The sequence below is a fragment of the Dromaius novaehollandiae genome, chromosome 9, assembly GCF_036370855.1.
Source record: "Dromaius novaehollandiae isolate bDroNov1 chromosome 9, bDroNov1.hap1, whole genome shotgun sequence".
NCBI lineage: Eukaryota > Metazoa > Chordata > Aves > Casuariiformes > Dromaiidae > Dromaius > Dromaius novaehollandiae.
The window spans coordinates 25,254,674-25,274,723 of record NC_088106.1 but is presented as its reverse complement, the minus strand read 5'-3'; the positions used below and the strand labels follow the sequence as shown (position 1 = coordinate 25,274,723).

General features: G+C 39.1%; 1 protein-coding gene across 4 annotated transcripts in view; it reads right to left on the bottom strand.

Annotated features, from left to right (window-relative positions):
• Positions 1-20,050, bottom strand: part of CAB39 (calcium binding protein 39) — a 49,872-nt gene that overhangs the window by 14,725 nt on the left and 15,097 nt on the right. For 3 of the 4 annotated variants that reach the window (XM_064516954.1, XM_064516953.1, XM_026109720.2), the window contains exon 2: positions 6,642-6,799. In XM_064516954.1, coding sequence (XP_064373024.1) covers positions 6,642-6,755 — 114 coding nt within the window. In that variant the 5' untranslated portion in view covers positions 6,756-6,799. Of the gene's footprint in view, positions 1-6,641; positions 6,800-18,615; positions 18,717-20,050 lie in introns of those variants that run through there. The other variant, XM_026109719.2, reaches the window with a different exon arrangement.

Sequence of the window (20,050 nt, the reverse complement as noted above, 5' to 3'; positions counted from 1 at the left end):
TGCAATTAAGAAGAATGCCAGTGGAGATTTTTTCATACCAAAAACCCCAAAACAGAACAACCCCCCCCCCCCCAGACTCTAGTAATCACACTTGAAGGCTCTCCCTCACCACCACCCCAAGAAAGAGGCCTAGTAATTTAAATGCTTCCAAACCAAGCAGAAAAATCCAGCGTTTCCAAACATTGAATGCTTTAAAAATAAATCCCTCTGGCCTAATACAAACATACAACTCAATAACTTCAAAAAGAGACACCAAGAATTGAATTTCTTTCTCACTCTCTCCACTCTGTCGAGATCTTCTGAATGTGCTTTATTTGAACATGGAATGACATTCTGCTTTAATGATAAGTATTGGTGACAGATGCACAGAATCACAGAACAACTTAGGTTGGAAGGGACCTCTGGAGGCCACCAGGGTCAGCAGAGCCAATCTCAAAGTCAGGTCAGGTTGTTCAAGATCACATCCAGCCGAGCTCTCAACAGCTCCACAGACGGACATCCCACAACCTCTCTGGGCAACCTGTTCCAAAGCCTGACCGTCTTCACTGTGAAAGCATATAGACTTGCTTGTATCACTTCAACTCTGGCCAAAACATTATTTCTGGATATATATTGCAAATACAGTTTTCTGAAAATTTTTTTATCAATAACCAAGATCTTTTGATACATTAAACTTACATAAAAGATTACATTTCTATATTCCCTCTTCTACTCTATCTCAGCCTCAAAAGGACTAGAAAAACACTTAAAAACTCATTCTGGAATCTCTCTCTGCTCTATTATACTCCATGAACTCTCCAATATATCCCAAATACATGACGTGCAGAGCTATTTTTGCCATTCTGGATGCATTACAGACAGAATGGAATTTAGGCACTCTGTTGCAACTAAAAATATGATGCTATATTAAATATCAATAATCAAGAGTTAAGTGAAAAACTAGTAAAAAATACAAGAACAAACAAAAGGCTAGCTACAGAAGCATCATTTGCAAGATTTCCTACAGTATTAAAGTCTAAATAATCACTAAAAGTGCTGCCTACTTCTTTTGACAAAAGAGCCTCTAGAGAAAATCCAAACGCACAGTGAATTTGGTCCAAAAACCAAGATCAAACACAAGGTGGAATTAACAATCAGACACCAGATATGTGTAATCATATATTATGCAATATATTATACTCTTTCAGTGCAATACTGAGAAAGAGTAACCAAGGAGCAATTAGAGCTTTACAGATAGATCACATCTGAAATTCAAAGGTGTCAGACAATCAGTGATGTTTGAGGACAAGTCAGATTATAAAAGCCTAACTAAAATCTAAAGTAAGGAAAATAAATAAAGTACATACTTCTCTATTCTTATCAAAGGCAGTTAGGCACTACTTAAAAACAGACACCATGAAGTCACCTGTGACTGTCACACCACAGTCAGTTGTATGTCTTAATAGCTACAAACCATTATGGTTTATTTCACTCTCTAGGAAATTTCAGAGATACTCCCAAAACAGATTGGTTCCTCAAACACTAAGCAGTGCAAATATCAAACACTTCATTCAGACTTGTGGAGCTGGAGTATTTGCATTTTTGAAGTAACTGCTGCTTTTATTTACAGAAAGCAACAGAATAGGAATACAATATTTAAGCTGAGGAGAAGGTTATTTGTGTTCAACAGGCTCCTGGTCTATGGCTACAGGTTCTATCAACATCAGTAATGCAATTACATAATTTGCACCATTATGCAAAAGACTCATCAAAAACGTAAATTACCTACAGTTTTGGGCCTGTATGCAGTGATTTTTTTTCCTAGTGTAGAACAATATCTCTCATAAACAGAATTATTAAAATGGTAATTGGTATTTAAATTGTTTGGATTTGGAACCTTACTAAAACATACAATTCTGGAGAACATACAATATACTGCCTATATTGATGTTACTAGTTTATTATAAAGGCAAAAAAGTATTATGCTATTTTTCAGTAGACATCTGTCATAAAGACACCAAAGAGCTAGGTTCAGTTAGCAGAGAAGCATGTTGTCTCACTATTTAAAAAAAAAAAAAGTCCTAATTCAATCTCTGCGTAACAGTCCCATGAAGTAGGCAAGGCAGATTACCTAACCTTAAGCTTTCATTCAACCATGAATTGATTTTATACATATGCATAACATCTTTAAAATTTTACTGCTTTGTAAATTACGAAGTTATTTCACTGAAATCTAATCTATGGCTAGGGCAACCAGACATAATATTACACTGACAGCTGAATCAAATAAAATAGCGTATTGCATTTGTCCGTACACAGAGTATACTGGCCCGCTGTACAGAGCTGGCAACTTAAGGGGGGGAGAGAGAGAGATCATGACTTTTAGATGTTCATTTTGGCCCAAGGTTTGAATTGCTGTTCTGACACAGCCTACCTGCACGGGCGAACGGTATGGCTGAAATAGCTACCAGAGCGCCCAAACTGGAGCTGTTACGAGCAGGTTATCCCAAGGTCAGAGGGTAGGGAAGAGCAAGTATATTACATGAGTAAATATTTACCTTCACAACAGTAAACACATGTGCCACAAATCAAATGAACTAACAGCATAAAAATAAATGCTGAGGTAAGCTGGAGAGGAGGAAGAGATGAAAATACAATACCAATGTGCTAGCTCAGGGTAGGTCCCATCTATATTGAAAGGAGTTTTCCTTCCCTTTTCTTTACTCCCCCTTTCCAAAAGAACACGACTACAGAAAACTAATAGCATATGAGACGAAAAGGTTTTCAGTTATAAACCATTTGTCAATTCAGGTTTCTGAAATAACCCATCTGTAATAATAAAAGACAGCAAACTACTCCCCAGTCCTAAGCAAAAGTCATTCAAGGAGCATCGGAGCGGCAGTGCACAGGACAGGCTGCCAGCGGCGAGACCCAGCCCGGCTCTCAGCGGCCCTTGGCTCTCCTTCCCTGCTGGTCACGGTCCCGAAGCACGTGCTGCGACCCTAAAGAGCATTTCAAAATGACCTGAAGAATTACCTGTTTAACTTTTCTCCAGTATTCAGAGTTCAGCAAAAACTAGATTATCCATGCAGCACAAATTCACTTTTCATTTTTAAATTTCCAATTTTTATTTATAAAACAAATTTTCCAGGGGAAAATGTTTCATAACTGAACAAGATGCAGTAAGACCTCTATGGGTGTTTTACATCTTTTACTTAACAGAGTCCCTTCCATTTCGATTATGAAGTATATGGTATATATGAACAGGACCACATCCTGTCCAAGCTTTAAAGATCTTTCTTACACATCTGTGCTTTTTCTCCCTCTCACAAAGCAACATTGAGGGTAGAGCCAGCAGTTCAGTCTAAGTACTGGAGAAACAAGGTATTCCATTTTTACTGTAACTAATTACACATTCAACTTCTAGGGAAAATTATAATTTTCTTACAAAGCTGTATCTCCAAATGTGTCAGGCAACTGTTGGAGAGCATCCTCCACGTAGTATCGAACTAAAGTATTTTCATGACAGCATTGTGCTGCTACTGCATGGCGGGAAATACCATAAACTATATATTACACATAAACCACTGTAGTACTGCAGTAGAAAAGTACAAATTTGTGTTTGGAACCTCAGCCGTAAGACATAAAATAAAAGGGCATTTACAATGGATTTCATTTTGTGGAAGAAACGTTTAAAATGATTAAATTTTGAGAAGTTCAGTTCAACCTCTACTGAAATTTTTTTACTTTTTATTTGACACACATATTTCAAATGCCACATGCTCAAGAGTAAGGAAGTATGTAACTGTGTGTACTTATTTTTTAAAAATCATAGAGAAATGTGGGAAAAATAATTATTCCCCCCTGCCAAATACCTACCATCATGAAAGAAAGATGCCCTTACCACAAAATTAATTAACACTGAATGTGTACCATGCTGTTCAGCCTTGAGAGTTCACTATTGTTATCTGAAAAACGCACACCTTTAGATGAAACAGCAACAGTGAAGCAGAAATTTTAATAATAACAATTATAATAATAAAAATGATAATAATAATGATAAAGACAGAGAAACAGAACTATTTTATACCAGTCTAACCCCCAGTAAGATAGAGTTATTAAAAAAAAAGAAAGAAAAAAATGGCATTCTTTTTCCCTTTTCTTAAAGGGTAGTATTTGTGCTTTATGTGCAGGGAGTTCTTCCATTTCTGTTCAACTGTCAGCCATGGGACTGATCTTTTCGGCAACAGAGAATTCTTCTCCAATTGAGCTGGAAAGTTACATTGCAGAAAAGATCAGAATAATAAAAGGGATGGTGAAAGAGAGATAAAGAGATATACATATTAAGATATGGGCATGCAGAGATTTTTTTTTTTCCCAATAATGGCTATTGCTCAGACCCTTGCTATCAAGTCCAATGATTTGGACTCAAAATTATTCAATCGGTTATCTCAAAGTTACTCCAATGATTTCTATTGACTGTATAGGAACAGGCCATGAATTCAAGGTGTTCAGTCAGAGCTGGCCCCTCAAACACGCAATGACTGGTCTGTAAGATATTTAAGAACTTTATCAAACCAGCAAACACTCGGAGAACCACAGATAAACAGCTACAACCACGGTCACCTTGACGGAGATCTTAGCTTGCCAATGAAATAAGTATTTCCTGCAGAAACTCTCTATTGAGATGTGAGGACAAGTGCCTGGAGCATCCAGATTCATCAGCTGGGCTCCTTTGCGAACAGCCAAGATGACAGTGGCCAGCACTACCACATTCAACTCAGTCCTGTGAAAGTCAGTATTTAACTCTCCTCACATTTAACCTACTACAGTGAAGATGGGTTGCTTTCTTTTCTCTTTCAAGCGGAATGTATTGCTTTCTGCCTGACACAGGAGAAACAGCTCTACAGGCTTCATGCATACAGTCTGTTGTCAAAGCAGCCTCACATAAACGGAGGTAAGGGATTAAAGGCCAGCAAGAAGCAAATTGTACATAATAGCTTTCAGCTACAGCATCAAGACACAGGCATGTGATACTGTGAACAACTATGCACAACGGAATGAAGCTGGCCTGTTCCCTAATACAGGGATGTAAGGAAAAAGAAAAAGATGGCATAAAAGGGCACAGATTTCAAGGCTGAGCCACATCTCCAGGAATTAACAATGAGGTTGAGGTGAAGGAGGCAGTGCCACGTCTCATTTCAGACTACGTCTCCTCTCCTGACAGATGCCTTCAACAAAGAAAGAAGAAAAGCAGCAGCAAATGAAAATACTCTTAGCTTTGTGCTAGTGCTCTGCGATGAACGAGGAAAAAGAACAGCATGAGACAGAAGTGCGCACTCTGCACAGGTCTGAGTAACATTTGTTCCAGCAAAACAGAAAAAGCATCAGGGAAAAATACTACAGTTTGCTGTGAGAAACCTGGAACGTACCACATCCTGGCATGCAGGTGGAAGACGCTGATCCTAAAGAATATCAAGATAAAGATGGCAATTCAGTCAAGACACAGGTCTCCCTGTCTTTAAAGCAATAGGGCCAAATCTGGATGAAAATGGATGTACAGGGGCTGGTAGCACTCTACTTAGAAATACCGGTGAACATAGAAAAGATCATGACTAACTCCTACACTTGGCTTTTGTCTCAGATGAGTGAAAGAGAGCTCTAGATGAAGAGTTTGCTATTAAGGGAGCAAAGACCACAGCCTGAAAAGGACAGAGGAGCTTCATGACAGTAAAACCAAAGTAGGAAGTTAAAGAAGAGTGTACAATGCCTGACTTCCTTGGAAAGCATCTATACCTACACTTTCATGGTTTACTATTAGACCCTACACAGATGTCAGAAGAGTTAAACAGTGCTGGGAGAGGATCTGAGGAGGGTATAATAGCCTACTTGAAAAGTTGTTTTTTGGGTTTTCAGGAAAAGTTTTCTGGGTATTTGTTGTGGGTTTTTTTTTTTTCCAGTATTGCCATCTATGCTGTGGTGCTGAGTTTATCAGGAAAGCTGCAATCTAAACAGTAAATATCCCTCCATACTAGTCAGTAGGTGGGATGCGTCTGCACACAGGCCGAACCTTAAGGTAATTTTCAGTGAAGCTATCAAAATTACCAGTTGAGAAGTAAATGACTGGCACAAGATGCAGATCCTGAAAGACAGGACCTGAAGTAGCAAACCATCTTATCTAAAGGAAACTGCAGTAGCACAGGAACTTTTCACCACACCTTCCTGCAGGCTGAACAAAAGGCAAGAGAAGGTACAAGTATATCCTCTACTGATAAGTTCTTCAGTTTCAGTAATAACAGAGCCACTCTGCTCTGTGAACATCCACATGAGCTAGCAAAGACAGAACTACTGTACAATGGTAAAATCATTACAATGGACACAAATACCGGAAAGTTGTAGAACTATAAGCTGATCAGTAAAGAGTGCAAAGTCAAAGAGTTCCAAAACAAATTGTTTTAAATATCGTATCAGCTGCCAGTGGTATAAAAATACAAAAACAACCAATGTGAAACACACCAGTTCAAAGGTACATACAACTACTCCTTTATGACAGAGTGTAGAAAACAAATAATTCCTAACTGATTCAGTTTAAACAGCAGTAAACATCATAAATTTGTTTTAATTTCCATTATTGTTTAGCCACTGAAAAGTCCAAGCTGTACCTTTTCTGCCTTTTTGTCGGAGATATCTTGCTTTTCTAGAACTGCCATACTTTCCTTCAGGTTCTTCACTATGTCTGCAGGAGACTTGTGGGATTTGCCAAAGGGGAATGGCATGATGGCGAGCAACACAGGTCTTCCTTCTACAGCTCCTGCTTCACCTGGAAAAGGAAGGGGAAGAGGGGGGAAAAAAAAAAAAAAAAAAAGCACGTCAAAAATAGAAGCATAATGCCAGCATAACAACGCACATGAAGATCAAGCGAGTGTAAAGGCATTCATAAAAGGAAGAGCCACCCTTGAAAGTTCAACTAGAAATTACTATCACAAACGTAAAAACTATCTGTTTCTGATTCTTACAAAACACAAAATACAGAATTTAAGGGCTCACATTAAGATCACTATCCTGTTTTACAGCAACCAGTGAAAGAGTACATTAGTAATATCCAGAACCATAGTACTGTACAAACAACACATGCGGGCAAGACCAGCATGGATGAAATATTCAAAGTTGTGCTGGCAAGCAAAACGCTCCCTTATATCCAGTCTTTGACACAGAAGTCAGCACATCTCAGCTGCTCTTCAATGACTGGTCAGATACAGGCTTTTACCCATATTCATTCCACAAGTGTAAAGTAGACAGTAAAGCCTTCTCCTTAGCTGTTGCACTAAGAGCAGGATGCAGATGAGCCTGTGGACAGCAACTTATTCCTATGTCAAATCACTTGTTACGTCCTGGCTTTTTTGTATCAATATTACTGTAGCTTAATACTGAAATACAATCTCCTCTGAAAGTCCCCCCACTCATTTTATGGGGGAACAAATTTTGTTATGAAAACTGAGGATGTAAATAAGGCACCTAGAAACACTAAATTCACATCAGATACACCTTTTTTCAAAAAGGTAAATCTGTTCTTATGGGAGCAATTTTTCTTTTCTAAAATGCTTGGCTCTTCAAACCAAACACAAATTCCTTTGTATATTTACATATATTTGCATTTACATACATTTGTGTATTTATTTTGATGTAGGAGAAAGTATTTTATTAATATGAACGAGTACACAAAAGCTTGTATGACTAAATACATAACATCCCCATTATTAAACAATAACACAAACTTATAAATGACTACCCTAAAACATACTTCTAGAACTCCAGTCTATATAGAAGAGAACAGGAAATCCTGCATCGAAAACGCTGACAGCGCTAATTCTGCTAGACACAAAAGACAGTCGAAGCTGACAGAGCAGAGATTACACTGTCACTACAGAGAAGGGATGTTACCCTCAAAATGAGTTATTTGCTGCCTTCATGCAGTGTCTGTAAGGTTGGGAGACAGTCAAAAAAAAAAAAAGTATATGTTAAAGCTTCATATCTAATACCAAGCACTTTGATCCATGATTAAAATATTGGCTCATTCACTGTGAGCTTCAAAATGCTAAACCTGTTCTTATTCAATCGTATTACAAAAGAACCAGAAATATCCATCTGATACAATTTCTGTGTTGATTTTTAACACAAACAAGTCGGGCTGGTCCAAGGACAACAGCGTGAAGATGAAGAACAGAAGTGAGCAGATCTTTAGCCAAGAAAATTCTCCTAAATATGCATTTCAAGTAACCAATTATAGAGATCATAACTATTTTTTCATACCTATAACTGGCCTACCACAGCTGATGAGAACTATAAGGCAGATAGTTTTTAATCAGATTACTGTTCAGATAAAAGGAAAAACATCAGCATGAAGGAAGTGACAAGACCCTTCACCAGCTATTTCCATTCTTTAACAGATCATACTGGTACTTCTGTGGTTCTGTTTTGTAATACGGTAATTGCCTAGTTACAGTAATATCTCTTTCATAATCTGCACTAAGATGAGGTTATCACATTGAAATTACAAAGATAGGACCTGCACCCAAGAGATAAAAGCGCTGACCACAGGTCGTTCCTCAGTTAAAACAATCTTACGCCTCGACTTTGTCACATGTGAGTGGGACATAAACCTGCCTTTTAGAAAAGCACAACCCTCACTCAATGAAAATTTAATGCCATTTAAAACAATGTTTAATGAAAGTTATGGTATTTTTACACAGGAAGTTTTGACTTGCAAAGGCAGATGGGAAAATAAGCACAATTTCCCCACAACATAAATGGCTTATCTTTAGCATCACAGCAACATCTGAAGTGTTCCCTTTACCTCTCACTCTGATTACCATCCCTACCAAATTAAGATGAGCCCTGAAAACCAAGCTGGATTCTTTCAGGCTTGCATATCATCACTGATAATAATAGTATTTAACAACTACTCAAGCTCTTCATTCTGAAAGATGGCTAAGCACGTGACAACGCAGATTTGTTCAAAAAGCTGCTAGTCTTAATTGCTCGGACTGCATGTTAAAACAGAATAAAATCCAGTTCCGGAATCAAAACAGTTCTTAGAGAGTAAAACTATTATACAGAACCACAAAGTTAAGGAATTACAACAATACACAAAGGGAACATCAAAAACAACAAGAAAATCTCTCTGCATTCATTTTGGGGGTCTTAACTATATTACTTCCAAACAAAAAGAGTACATGGATAACATCTATAACATATATAAACATAAAGCTATGACAAACAATTGTTCTTAAGGTGGGCCTAATGTCAAAGTTTGCAAAATTAGGTTTTCCTCTAGATAGTGCTCAATTTCCTCTTCTGAATTAAAAATAGCCTACCACTTTGACTTACTCATGAAGTTTTCCAGATTCTACCTAAGTCATACAGATATACATACACATAGTATATATTATGTATACACAAATCACAAAGTTTTATTATATGCAGTAGTATATCGATTGCAAAATAATAAATTAATAACACTTCATTAATGTGTATCTACACTGAACATCTTTACCAATTAGGTAAGTTTCTGTACGAATTTCTCATAAGCAGTTTACAAAATCAGGTAACAACTACCAGCTGCAGTGAAGGAGGAAATCCACACCCCTGATTACTGAAGGCGACACTTTGCTTCAAGGTGTCCTACTCATCACGGGGAACTGAATAAATGCATTATTTCTGCTATTTCCACTCCACGACTGGAGGGAATGCAGTAGCACCGGCAGGAACCTCACCTGTGGCCTCAGGTCTGAAGAGCCTACCAACCCTGCAGCAAAATCGTATTACTGGAGACCCCATGTCACATCAGACCAAAAAAAGCCGGGGGACAATCCTTTATCTCTCAGAGATGTACTTAACGCAGCTCTGAGAACAAACACAAACTGTTCCTTTCCTAGCCTAGTAAAACTACCCCAACAAGCCAGCGGCAAACAATAGACAATGCCAACATCTGTGCGCCATCGGAAAGAACGGCAGCGACGCACATCTGCAAATTAAAAAAAAAGGAAACAACATCAAATGACACTTTCTGTACATAATTAAAAAGCAGACCTCACATCGTGTCAAATGACAATTGTTTCACATCACTAGCACCTGGTTTCCTGACAAATTCATTATAAAATTTTGACTGTAGCTTTAAAATTGACCCCAGGACTTTTCGAGAGTTAAACTACAACAAGCACACAGATGGCTCTGTGCTCCACTGGGCTGCTTTGTTTTATCTTGCATTCCTAGAAATCCCACTACTTTTATTCATTTGTTAAGAGTGACTATAACAACATTATACCAAAACTCAGACTCACCTAGGCATGCATTTTACTTTACTAATACTCAAGCAGGCCAAACCTAACAAAATATAAGGTCCACAAAGTACTGGTGTTGCAGCCAAATCTAGAATCTGAAATGACTTTATAAATCCAATTGGTCTGTGAAACAAAAACATGGCACACAGCCAGATATCCAGAGTTTTAAGCACAACTGACACACATGCAGTCACGTTGGGACATTTGGACTTTGTGATAAAAAGAGATAGCAGTCCCACTCTCTCAGATAGTATACAGTTTCCAACTATGCCAATGCAGCATGTATCCACACACAGTTTGCTTTATTTATAAGGCTTTTTATTTTTGACTACATTGACCACAAAATCAATTAACATCTAATTTAAAACTAACGTGTTTTATATATGACTGCTTTTTTAACTAATCAGATAACACTTAAAAGCATTTCTCTGAAGACAACCCTCTTCCAAAAAACCTGTTGCAAGAACAAATGCAGGAGCATGATAGACAATTCCCTCTTTTAATCAATTTTAATTCTCTAAAGAATCGATTCACTAGCCTAAAGTACGTTCTCTTTTAATTGCAATCTTTCTATTATTTGAAGGGTGAGAAAATGTGCTACCTCTACAATAGTACAAATCAAAGTGTTACAGTGAAAGCCCTGATTACTTAACAGTGGAAGGCTTTTTTTTTTTTTTAAATAAACCATATTGTAAATAAGATTCCTGCATGACTATTAACAAGAAAAGTACTGGTACAAGAAATAGTTCAGTAATGCTCATTTATGCAAAAACGTAATCCACAGACAAATGAATTGCAGACACTGCAGCCTCAGTGGTGCAGTCTTTTAAAGCTGCAACGAAGGGAAAGGAACGCTAGTGTTGCAAGCAAAGACACAAAGCAAACTCAGCCTTTCTGCTTATCAGATACCACAAACTATGGTAATGTAAAAGAGTTATAACAGTCTTCGTTTTTTTCCCCACAGAATTCACATATTAAACATCAAATGAATATTCACGTCATTCCCGCTCAGGAGAACAAATGTTTTCTTTTTCCGCCTCCAAAATGCTATCTAAATACTGTAAAAAAAAAAAAATTCAACATCCCCAATTTTGTGGAACAACCAGGTACAATAAACTCAATTTCTTCCTCTCCTGGAGGACTCACCATATAACATGACAGTCTCGCTTTTCCTTCGCTTGAAACAACACTGTATTAAGCCTTCAGCTAGATCTTGTTGACTTGTTTACACACGAAGAGTTTAAGGTGAACACTTTTAGTAAGCTGCTAACGAGCACAGAGAGGGCAAAAAACCCGTCAGCGGCTTTCTGGCTACAACTGCACATTAAAGGACTTCAGGCCCGGTAAAAATGCACATAAAACATCCTGTCAGCGTGTACTGAAGAAAACTACCACAGATCAAACAAAATCAACATAATTTTAATAAAGTCAAGCAATTATCGGTGAGGTTGCCAGAGACAAATGGGCCAACCGAAGAGGTCGCTGCCGCCAGAAGGGGCGGCCCGTCCCCCCGGCCAGCCCGGCGTCCGCAGGTGCCTCTGCGTCAGCGCAGCTGACCCGTCCTCGAGCCCGGGCTGTCGGAAAGCTCACACGCACAAGGGAAGCAAGCAACAGGGAAGGTAGAGAAACCGCATCTTTTACCCACGAGCAGCTGTTCAATCAGCTCCCCGCTCTCCCGGCCTCACGCCAGGGCGCAGGTGCCCAGGCCGAGCCGAGGGAACGGCCTGGCTGCAGGGGCAAGGTCGCTCTCCGCCGGGCGCTCGGAGCAGCGGGGATCGGCCTGAATGCCCACGAAGCGCATGCAACTTGCTGAAATGACCGAGAACAAGCCCAGTGAAAAGAACGAGGAAGAAAAGTGATTTCGGAAAGGTGCTGAAGACGAACCAGCTCGAGGCACTGCGGGGTGTGAGCCCGAGGTAGCACGAGGGTGGAATTTGGGAGGCGGCGGGGCACCGGCATGGCCCCCCGCCCCGGGGCGCTGCCGACTCACGTTGTGAAACCACGGCATGAGGCAACCACGCTCAACAGCACTAACCGCACACGGGAGGCTGGCTTAAACAAATACAAGTAAATAAATTAATGATTCTGTGACAGTAAAACACCTAGATTCACAACAGACAGCTGGATCATCTCTGCCTGTGAACTTTACACGGAGAATTTACCAGTCTATTACTGGCCAAAGAGGCTGCATCTTTCTAAAGAGTCATATATCTGTATTAACATGACAATATAACGTAGCAAGACCATCCCTGTCCTGTAAAGCTGACTCATCAGACCCTTTTCTTTTATGTATGTTACATTAACATGGATCATTAAATGTTATTAAAAACAATAACAATGTAAATCAATTTCCATCAGTTGTTACTGTCACAAGTGACTTAGTTCAGTTAGAAATCACTACCATGAAGGCTGCTCAGGATGGTAACACCAGAAACACATCAAGAAACTACACATTTTTTAGAAGCACTGCTTCCCTCTCAAACATGCACAATAACGAGAAGGAAGACTGACAGCCACTCCTTTGATCCAAGGACCTTTTTTTATGCAAGCTACTACACTTGCTGAAAAAAAAAAAAAAGAAATATTGCAAAGACAGAAGTGACAGAAGTGGACATCAAATTAGCTATCTGATCTTCCTGTACAACAGATCATAGAATCTGATCGGTCACCTTGGCATGTAGCCATAACGAAGTTACTAAATGTGCTTTCTTTAAGTACCAGTACTGAGCAGGGCAGAGGTCGCCCTTCCCTGTCCAAGCCACACAGCAGCTGGCATGTACAGGGCGACGCCAGGTACCGCTCAGAAAAATCTGAAACACCGCTGTCGACGAACCAGTGAAAATCCCCAGTTCGAGCAGGCCTTCTCGAAAGGCATCCCACCTCCAGCGGCAGGAGGAGCTGACCAAAGGCAGCACCCATCCGTTCCTTAGCTGGTTTATTTAAAGCGGGTACTCATATTCATAATGAAAACCCCGAGTCACATCTTTCTTGTGCTGCTGTCTACTACAGCTTCCAGTCCCCCGGTTCCAGATACGTGGTTTTCCACCAGATGAAAAAAATTTCTAGAACCAACATGTTGTAACAAAATAATTTTTCAGTTTTCTTTTTGATAAGCTAAGCAGACTGGAACATCTAAGTGTCTCATCAAAACACATGTCTAAATAGCAGATTTTATTGATATAACCTCACATGGAAAACCTGCCTATCGTACGGAAAATGAGACTGATAAAGAGCACACGCCACACCTCAGTCTACTGCAGCATAAACTACATAGCACAACCCTGCCTTTACCTGCAAAAGCATGCCATTAACAGAATGGCTACAGTAGTAAATAATAACAATAGTTACTGCTAAAACCAGCTGGCAAAATTTAGGAGTGTACTACAACTCTAAGGCATTTTTGCTAGCTCCAAAATACTTCTGTATCTCCATTCTGCACTTTTTTCAAGATGAATTTACAGCATGAGCAGAATTGCATGCAGTACTCCATCAACTGCTGCACACATGACAAGTACAACTTTAGACATACTAAAAGTACGAAACAATCAATAACTAACTACAAGATTCATTTGGATCTGTTGCAATAATCTGTAAGGAATATAACTTATGCATATAGGTTTGTTTGGGTTTTTTTTATTAGATGGGCACTTTCACCTCATACCTGACACATCACATCCATCATTAAATACTAGCATCTTCCTTGAAACTCACTATTAACTTATTCTATGAGGTTTGTAGCACACAGAAGCTTCAATCAGATTCAAAAATAGTTTCACAACTCTGAGTCACAGATTTATTTGCAGCGTGACCCATTTAAAGAGGAAAAGGAAAAAAAATCCCCTTTCCAACTAAGAATGGTATCTTACTTCAGAGATAAATGAAAATCATCAAGAAGAAATTTTCTCTATTATAACATGGATAGAGCATAGTAAGAGAACAGAAAAGATGGATTTAATGGAGTCAGAAAAGATGGAAAAATTCAAAAATAAATCTCTATATAGAATGAAATAACATCATACATGACAGCTTCTCACTTTCTGAAACGCTCTAACAAATTAAGTCCCCGGCAGTTCACTGCCCTGCTTGCTTCTTCAGCACCAAATGCCAGCTGATTCCTTCCATTAACCAGACTTCTCTCTTGCCATTCAATTACTTTATTGATCCTCTTCCTCTCTGAGAGCCTACTTTTCTAGTAGATATCTGCATCATGCTGGGGGAAGAAGACAGCAATGACTGTCATTTGGCTCCGCTAGCTCACTACAGCTTCCTAAAAGTACACACATTATACTTTGTGACTGGTACATTGTTTTATTCATTCCAGTTTAACACACAGTTACAGAGCTTTTGCAGAAACTTATGTAAAAATTGTTTTAAAATAAAAATGCTTCATTTAAGGGGCTTCACAGATGCAGCGTAAGTGCAAAAAGCTTTTTAATACTAATTCTTAGTATCTGAAATCCTAGTTCTTTCTCCATATTGAAGGAAATCTTATGAGTCAGCTTCTTTCCCTGGTGTGCACTTTAGAGTTACCCCACCCATTCATTTCACTTTCACAGACCTTAGTGCTATATTGCAATATGGTATACAGAGAAGCATGTAAATGCCTCACCCAATCCTTGGTAAATACATAAGAACATTTAAAACATCACAAGTTTCACCACAAAAAAATACTAATATCTCTAACACATTGCTTAAAAAAAGCTTGCTTCAGTCTCTCAGAACTGTCATTAGGCAGTTTGCCTGCTTCCGGCCAGGCTGAAGGTCAAATAATTTTCTCATAACCTGGCATTATCGTCAAACCCCTGTTGGCTCAGCTCAGGTGCCTTTACCACATCATCACAAAACCCAGAATACTTGTTACAGGAGAAAAAACACTGCAACTATGCACATGCCATTCCACTCACCCTGGAAGCAGAAACGCAACGCAAGAGTCCCCTCTTTAACTATTCCTATTCCATTGTATATATTATTCCCATTTCTTTCCAGAGGTTTTCCATTGTATCAGATTTTAGGATATACATCTAAGGGTTAATTTTGTGAGGGAAGAAGTGGCAAAAGGGGAGGCAAAAAGTATGCTGCAGTTTAATTCCCGAGTTCATTTCACAAACTGTGATATGGTCTACAGTTAACATGTTCCAACCGTATGAAGTTTCAATATCTGACACTGCATAGATGAAGCACAGGAAGCTTCCCCAGCCCCACATCAGCATTTACTTTTTAAGACAGAAAGCCAGTGCAAAGGACACAAGAAAAGTAGACTTTTTAAAACATGAATTAATTACATAAGGAAGGAGGTTAAGAATCATAAGATAAGGAAGGTAAATGCACATGCACTTTTTGGAGATTTTATTTTGGAGTAAAGTCAAGAGCAATTAAACTACAGGAATGGTCCTGTGCTTGCTGCAGAGGCAATCCTCTAAGGTGCAATCTCCTTTAGAGAACATGCCATCAATAAATGAAAAAACTATACTCAATAAAGTCGTTCTTCAGACATAGTCAAACTAAAAACACAAAGTTAGATAAAAAAAGAAATTCAAAATAGATAAAGTATTTATCCAAATGTAGTTTTAATAAGAACTGTATTTTTGTGATAGTACTACTTTTAATAATAATTTTTAAAAAACACTATTTTTCCCATGCTTTCTTTACTTCCTTTGGCGACCACATTGTTTGGCCTGCTAGAAACTTCTAACACTCAACCTACGTTTATTTAAGTTCACCACATCACAGCTCTTCACATAACATACCTGGAGAACAAAGGGATCTTTTATAAACGTAACCTATAATGGAACAAGATCACGTTAAGGAGCAACCAAGTGAAAGCCTGAAGTTGATGGGCTATGAAACACTGATCCACATGTAGCTCAGAAACATCCTAAAACCACTGACTTCAGAACCAGGAAGATACATTTTCCTTAAACAATTACTACTGGCCACTGTCACAGGCAAAATATAATAAACTACATGTGTCTCTGCTTCAACATACGATGTCTGTTAAGGCTTCCCTTCCAAAATAATGATTTTGGGAGTTCATAATTAAATACTATTTCTGTCAGACTGCTGCACAATTCACCTCACTCCTAGGAGCCGTTTAGAAACTAGCTGAGATGACGCACAACCAAGCACAGCTCTGTGTCTCCAGGCTTACTTTGGTGCATTAGCTTGACAAAACTAGGGCAGAAACCCAATCACGACGCGCACGGCAGGCTGCGCCACAAAAAGGTGTCGAGTCAATCGGTGCAAGCGCCTGAGAGGGCGACGCTGAGACCACGGATGACTCCTCGGTTCTGCTATTTTCAACTCTATTGAGAAATCTCATGGACACGGCACAAAGATTAAAATGTAAATTATTCTGAGATCAACTTTCATCAATCCAAGCTGATTCTTGCTACACAAACCAAGAGAACTTGGCATTTTCTTCAATGATTACACATCTCCTCTGTGAAAGGGAGTTTCTGACCAAAAACCTACAGGAGTTGTGTCCTGAGTCACGGAGAGGGCAGGAGAGGGTGATCAATGAACAAGCTCATGTTCAGTCAGGAATCGTGATTCCACCATTATTTTGAATCCTTTTCTTCTAGTTCATCAGAGCCTCATTCAGTGAGGCAAAAAAGCTGTTCACTTAATTTTTTCCTCAAATTATCTCTTATCCAGTAGTAAGAGCAGTCACACAGGCAGCATTTGAGCTGATCCCTAAGATCATTATTCATTTGACAGACTTGCTTTCTGTCAAACCTTTATTTTTTGCCATTGTTCCTGGCACTTAAAACACAGGATTTTGATTGCACTACAAAGGCTTTACTGACACAGCTCTGCTGGTAGAGCCTACTAGCGCAGATACAGCTTATATTAGTAAAAAACACCTCTGACCAGTCCAACCGCAACTGCACTTGGACTTTCCTGGCTTGAGTACGTTTATAAAGAATGCTCTTTTCTTCACACTTCTAACCAGCACAGCTACCACCATAAATCCAGTGTCTGATTTTCTCAAACTAGTTAGGGCAGATACGTTTTTTAATATGGAACTTTCATCCTGCTTATCATTGGATGGAAACCCCTACTTCTTCCCTGGTAAACTGTATTACACTGAAAGAAAAGGGGTTCCAAGGGCTATGTGACACACGGGAAAACAGTGCCGAGATCAGCGAAACCAGACGCCGGCCAGGAGAAACCTCTTTTTTCCTCTAAATACTGAAAATCAAGAATGTAGCACCACTTGCAACAGCAAGAAACCAAAATACCTTAAAGGTGAAAACACACCTACGATATTCAGATGTACATCTAGTTTTCCAAAGGTGTGAGTATTGCCACCAGAATGTCACTGTGCTTACAAGATATTATATCTTCCAAAAAGTACCCGGCTGAAATTTAGCCTGAACAAAATTGTCATGGGTTCAGGAAGAGGAAAATACATTGATAATATTATTTTCCTTTTTGACTAAATCTCAGACTCATTAGGGAGCTGATGATCAAACTGCATGTCATGATTTAAAAAAAATACACAAAAAACATTACAGATAGTTCACTCCTTTCTCCCAGGAAAGAATCTAGCCACAGCGACACAGAAATTCCACATACTGTCAGCTTGAAGGTATTTATATCCAAAACTGCTGTAAGAAGCATCCTTTATCCAGCTCCCTCAAACCAGCTCCCATACTCTTTTTCTCCACCATCAGTTCAAGTGTTTAGACTACATCTTAAAGGTCATCAATGGATTCAATTTCTGGTACATAAACCACACTGCACCTAAACTGCCAAGAAAGGTGTGTTCCCTTAGGGCCAAGGCAGATCACAGAGCCCAGAAAGATACACTTAAGGGCAGAGATGACGCATACCGGGGTTAGGAGAACTGCCTATGGAATGAACCTTCAGGAGACACTACTTGAGAGCCAGAACTTTAAGACCATGCCATTGCATTTCTCTTTTGTAGCAAATATTTTGGGGTGGAGGGAAGGAAGCTCCAACTCAACCCCTGCTATGAATGTTATGCAGCACAGGAATCAAGACCGGGGAAAGATGCAGACTGTCCCCCAACCAAAAACCCATCCAGGCTCTTGCGTTATCAACCTCAGTAAGAGTCATCCCGATGACTCACAAGGTGCCCGCAGAAACACCAGGGTATGTCAGCGCACACATACTGAAGAGCCAGACACTCCACAAAAGCCCACCTGAAAGTCCCTTTCCCTCCTGACACTGCCTGAATGTTTCAGTTACTGAAAAGTTACTTGCACATTAAATGGAAATAGAAAAGAAACAAAGTTACAGATGTCTGTGGTGATCCATAAGGTATACAAACCTATACGCTACATTTCCTCCATCACAGTTGCTTTCCCTTTTGAGGACACCAGGTTATCCTTCTTGGTAGCCCCCCACCACTGGAAGTGAACTTCTCTGCCTCTGTTGGAGTAACAACAAATAAAACACAATAAAAGCCTTGGGACAGGCAGGCAGAAGGCCCTCACAGAAACATTTAAAAGTCCAACTTTATGCCAGTCAACCCATATTACAGTTCCCACTTGCTAGAACTAAGACAAGTTGTCTACCAGTTTCAAAAAGTACTTATGTCTTTCAAAAGTGGGGGGGGGGGGGGGTAGAAAATACTGTAGCAGAAAGATACCCCTGCAAAAGGAAAACTGCCCAGCTGATCACTAGCTGTTTTCAAGTAAATAACTGTTGGAGACGTGATTCTCCAAGGCAGAACAGTCCAGAGGGTTCACAAAAGCTAACCGAGTACTGGAAATAGTCAAAATTTTCTATATAGGAGTCAGCTCTTCTGGAAAAGCACCTAAAGGTCTACAAATCAAAAATGTTTGGGAACTACCAGTCCAAGGGCAGTAGATGAAAAGTGAGGCTTGTAACAAGAAGTAACTAAAATCAGACCAACTAACACACTGGAAAAAGTTGAAGCATCTTTGAGGGACAGAGTTCCTTCATCTGATCTGCTAAGAAGAGTTGACTGGAAAAGGGAACTATCGAACTGTTTCACAACACTAAAAAAAGAGCTCCTAACTTCAGTCCTCTAACGCAGTTCCTGCGTAACACTACTAAGAGAAATTGAACCCTATCATAAAAATTTACCGTCTCTAGAAGTTTACCCAACAAGTAAACTACACGGCTTTTCTCCAACTACTAGAAAAACCATTCCTCCCAAAGGACAGCAGATCTTCCAAAGGACTGACACCAAGTTCATTTGGAAATAATTGTGTTTTAGCTCATATTTATAGCCCCACATCATATAATTATTAATGATTTCAGCTATACCAGTGTCTTGTCAACCCCATCTTTTTTCCTTAGGGCTATTTGAAAGAAAAAATCTTTTCAGAGCAAATAAATGCACTTAAAATGCACTTAAAAACAAGTGTTTAAATAAAGGATTATGAAAAGGACGCAGGTAGGAGTTTAAAACAATATAGTATCATTGTTTTCTACATCACCCAGAGGCTTCAATTAGTCTTTAAATCAAACAATCAAATACTCTAAAAATTGGCAGCTATCAAATTTCATAGTCTTGGTAAACTCTGATGTTATTAAAATAGCTCAAATTGTTTCAAAAAATTCTTTTCTAATGACTTGTAATCATGAAGGCCAGTCAACAAAAAATCATAATTCTCTGAAACCTTTTCTATACTGTAGTTCCATTTTCAGTGACAATAATAATCCTAAATTTAAGAAGAAATCCTAAATTTAAGAAGGACTGGGTAAGGTTATGCTTTTAAGACGCCGGTCTAAGA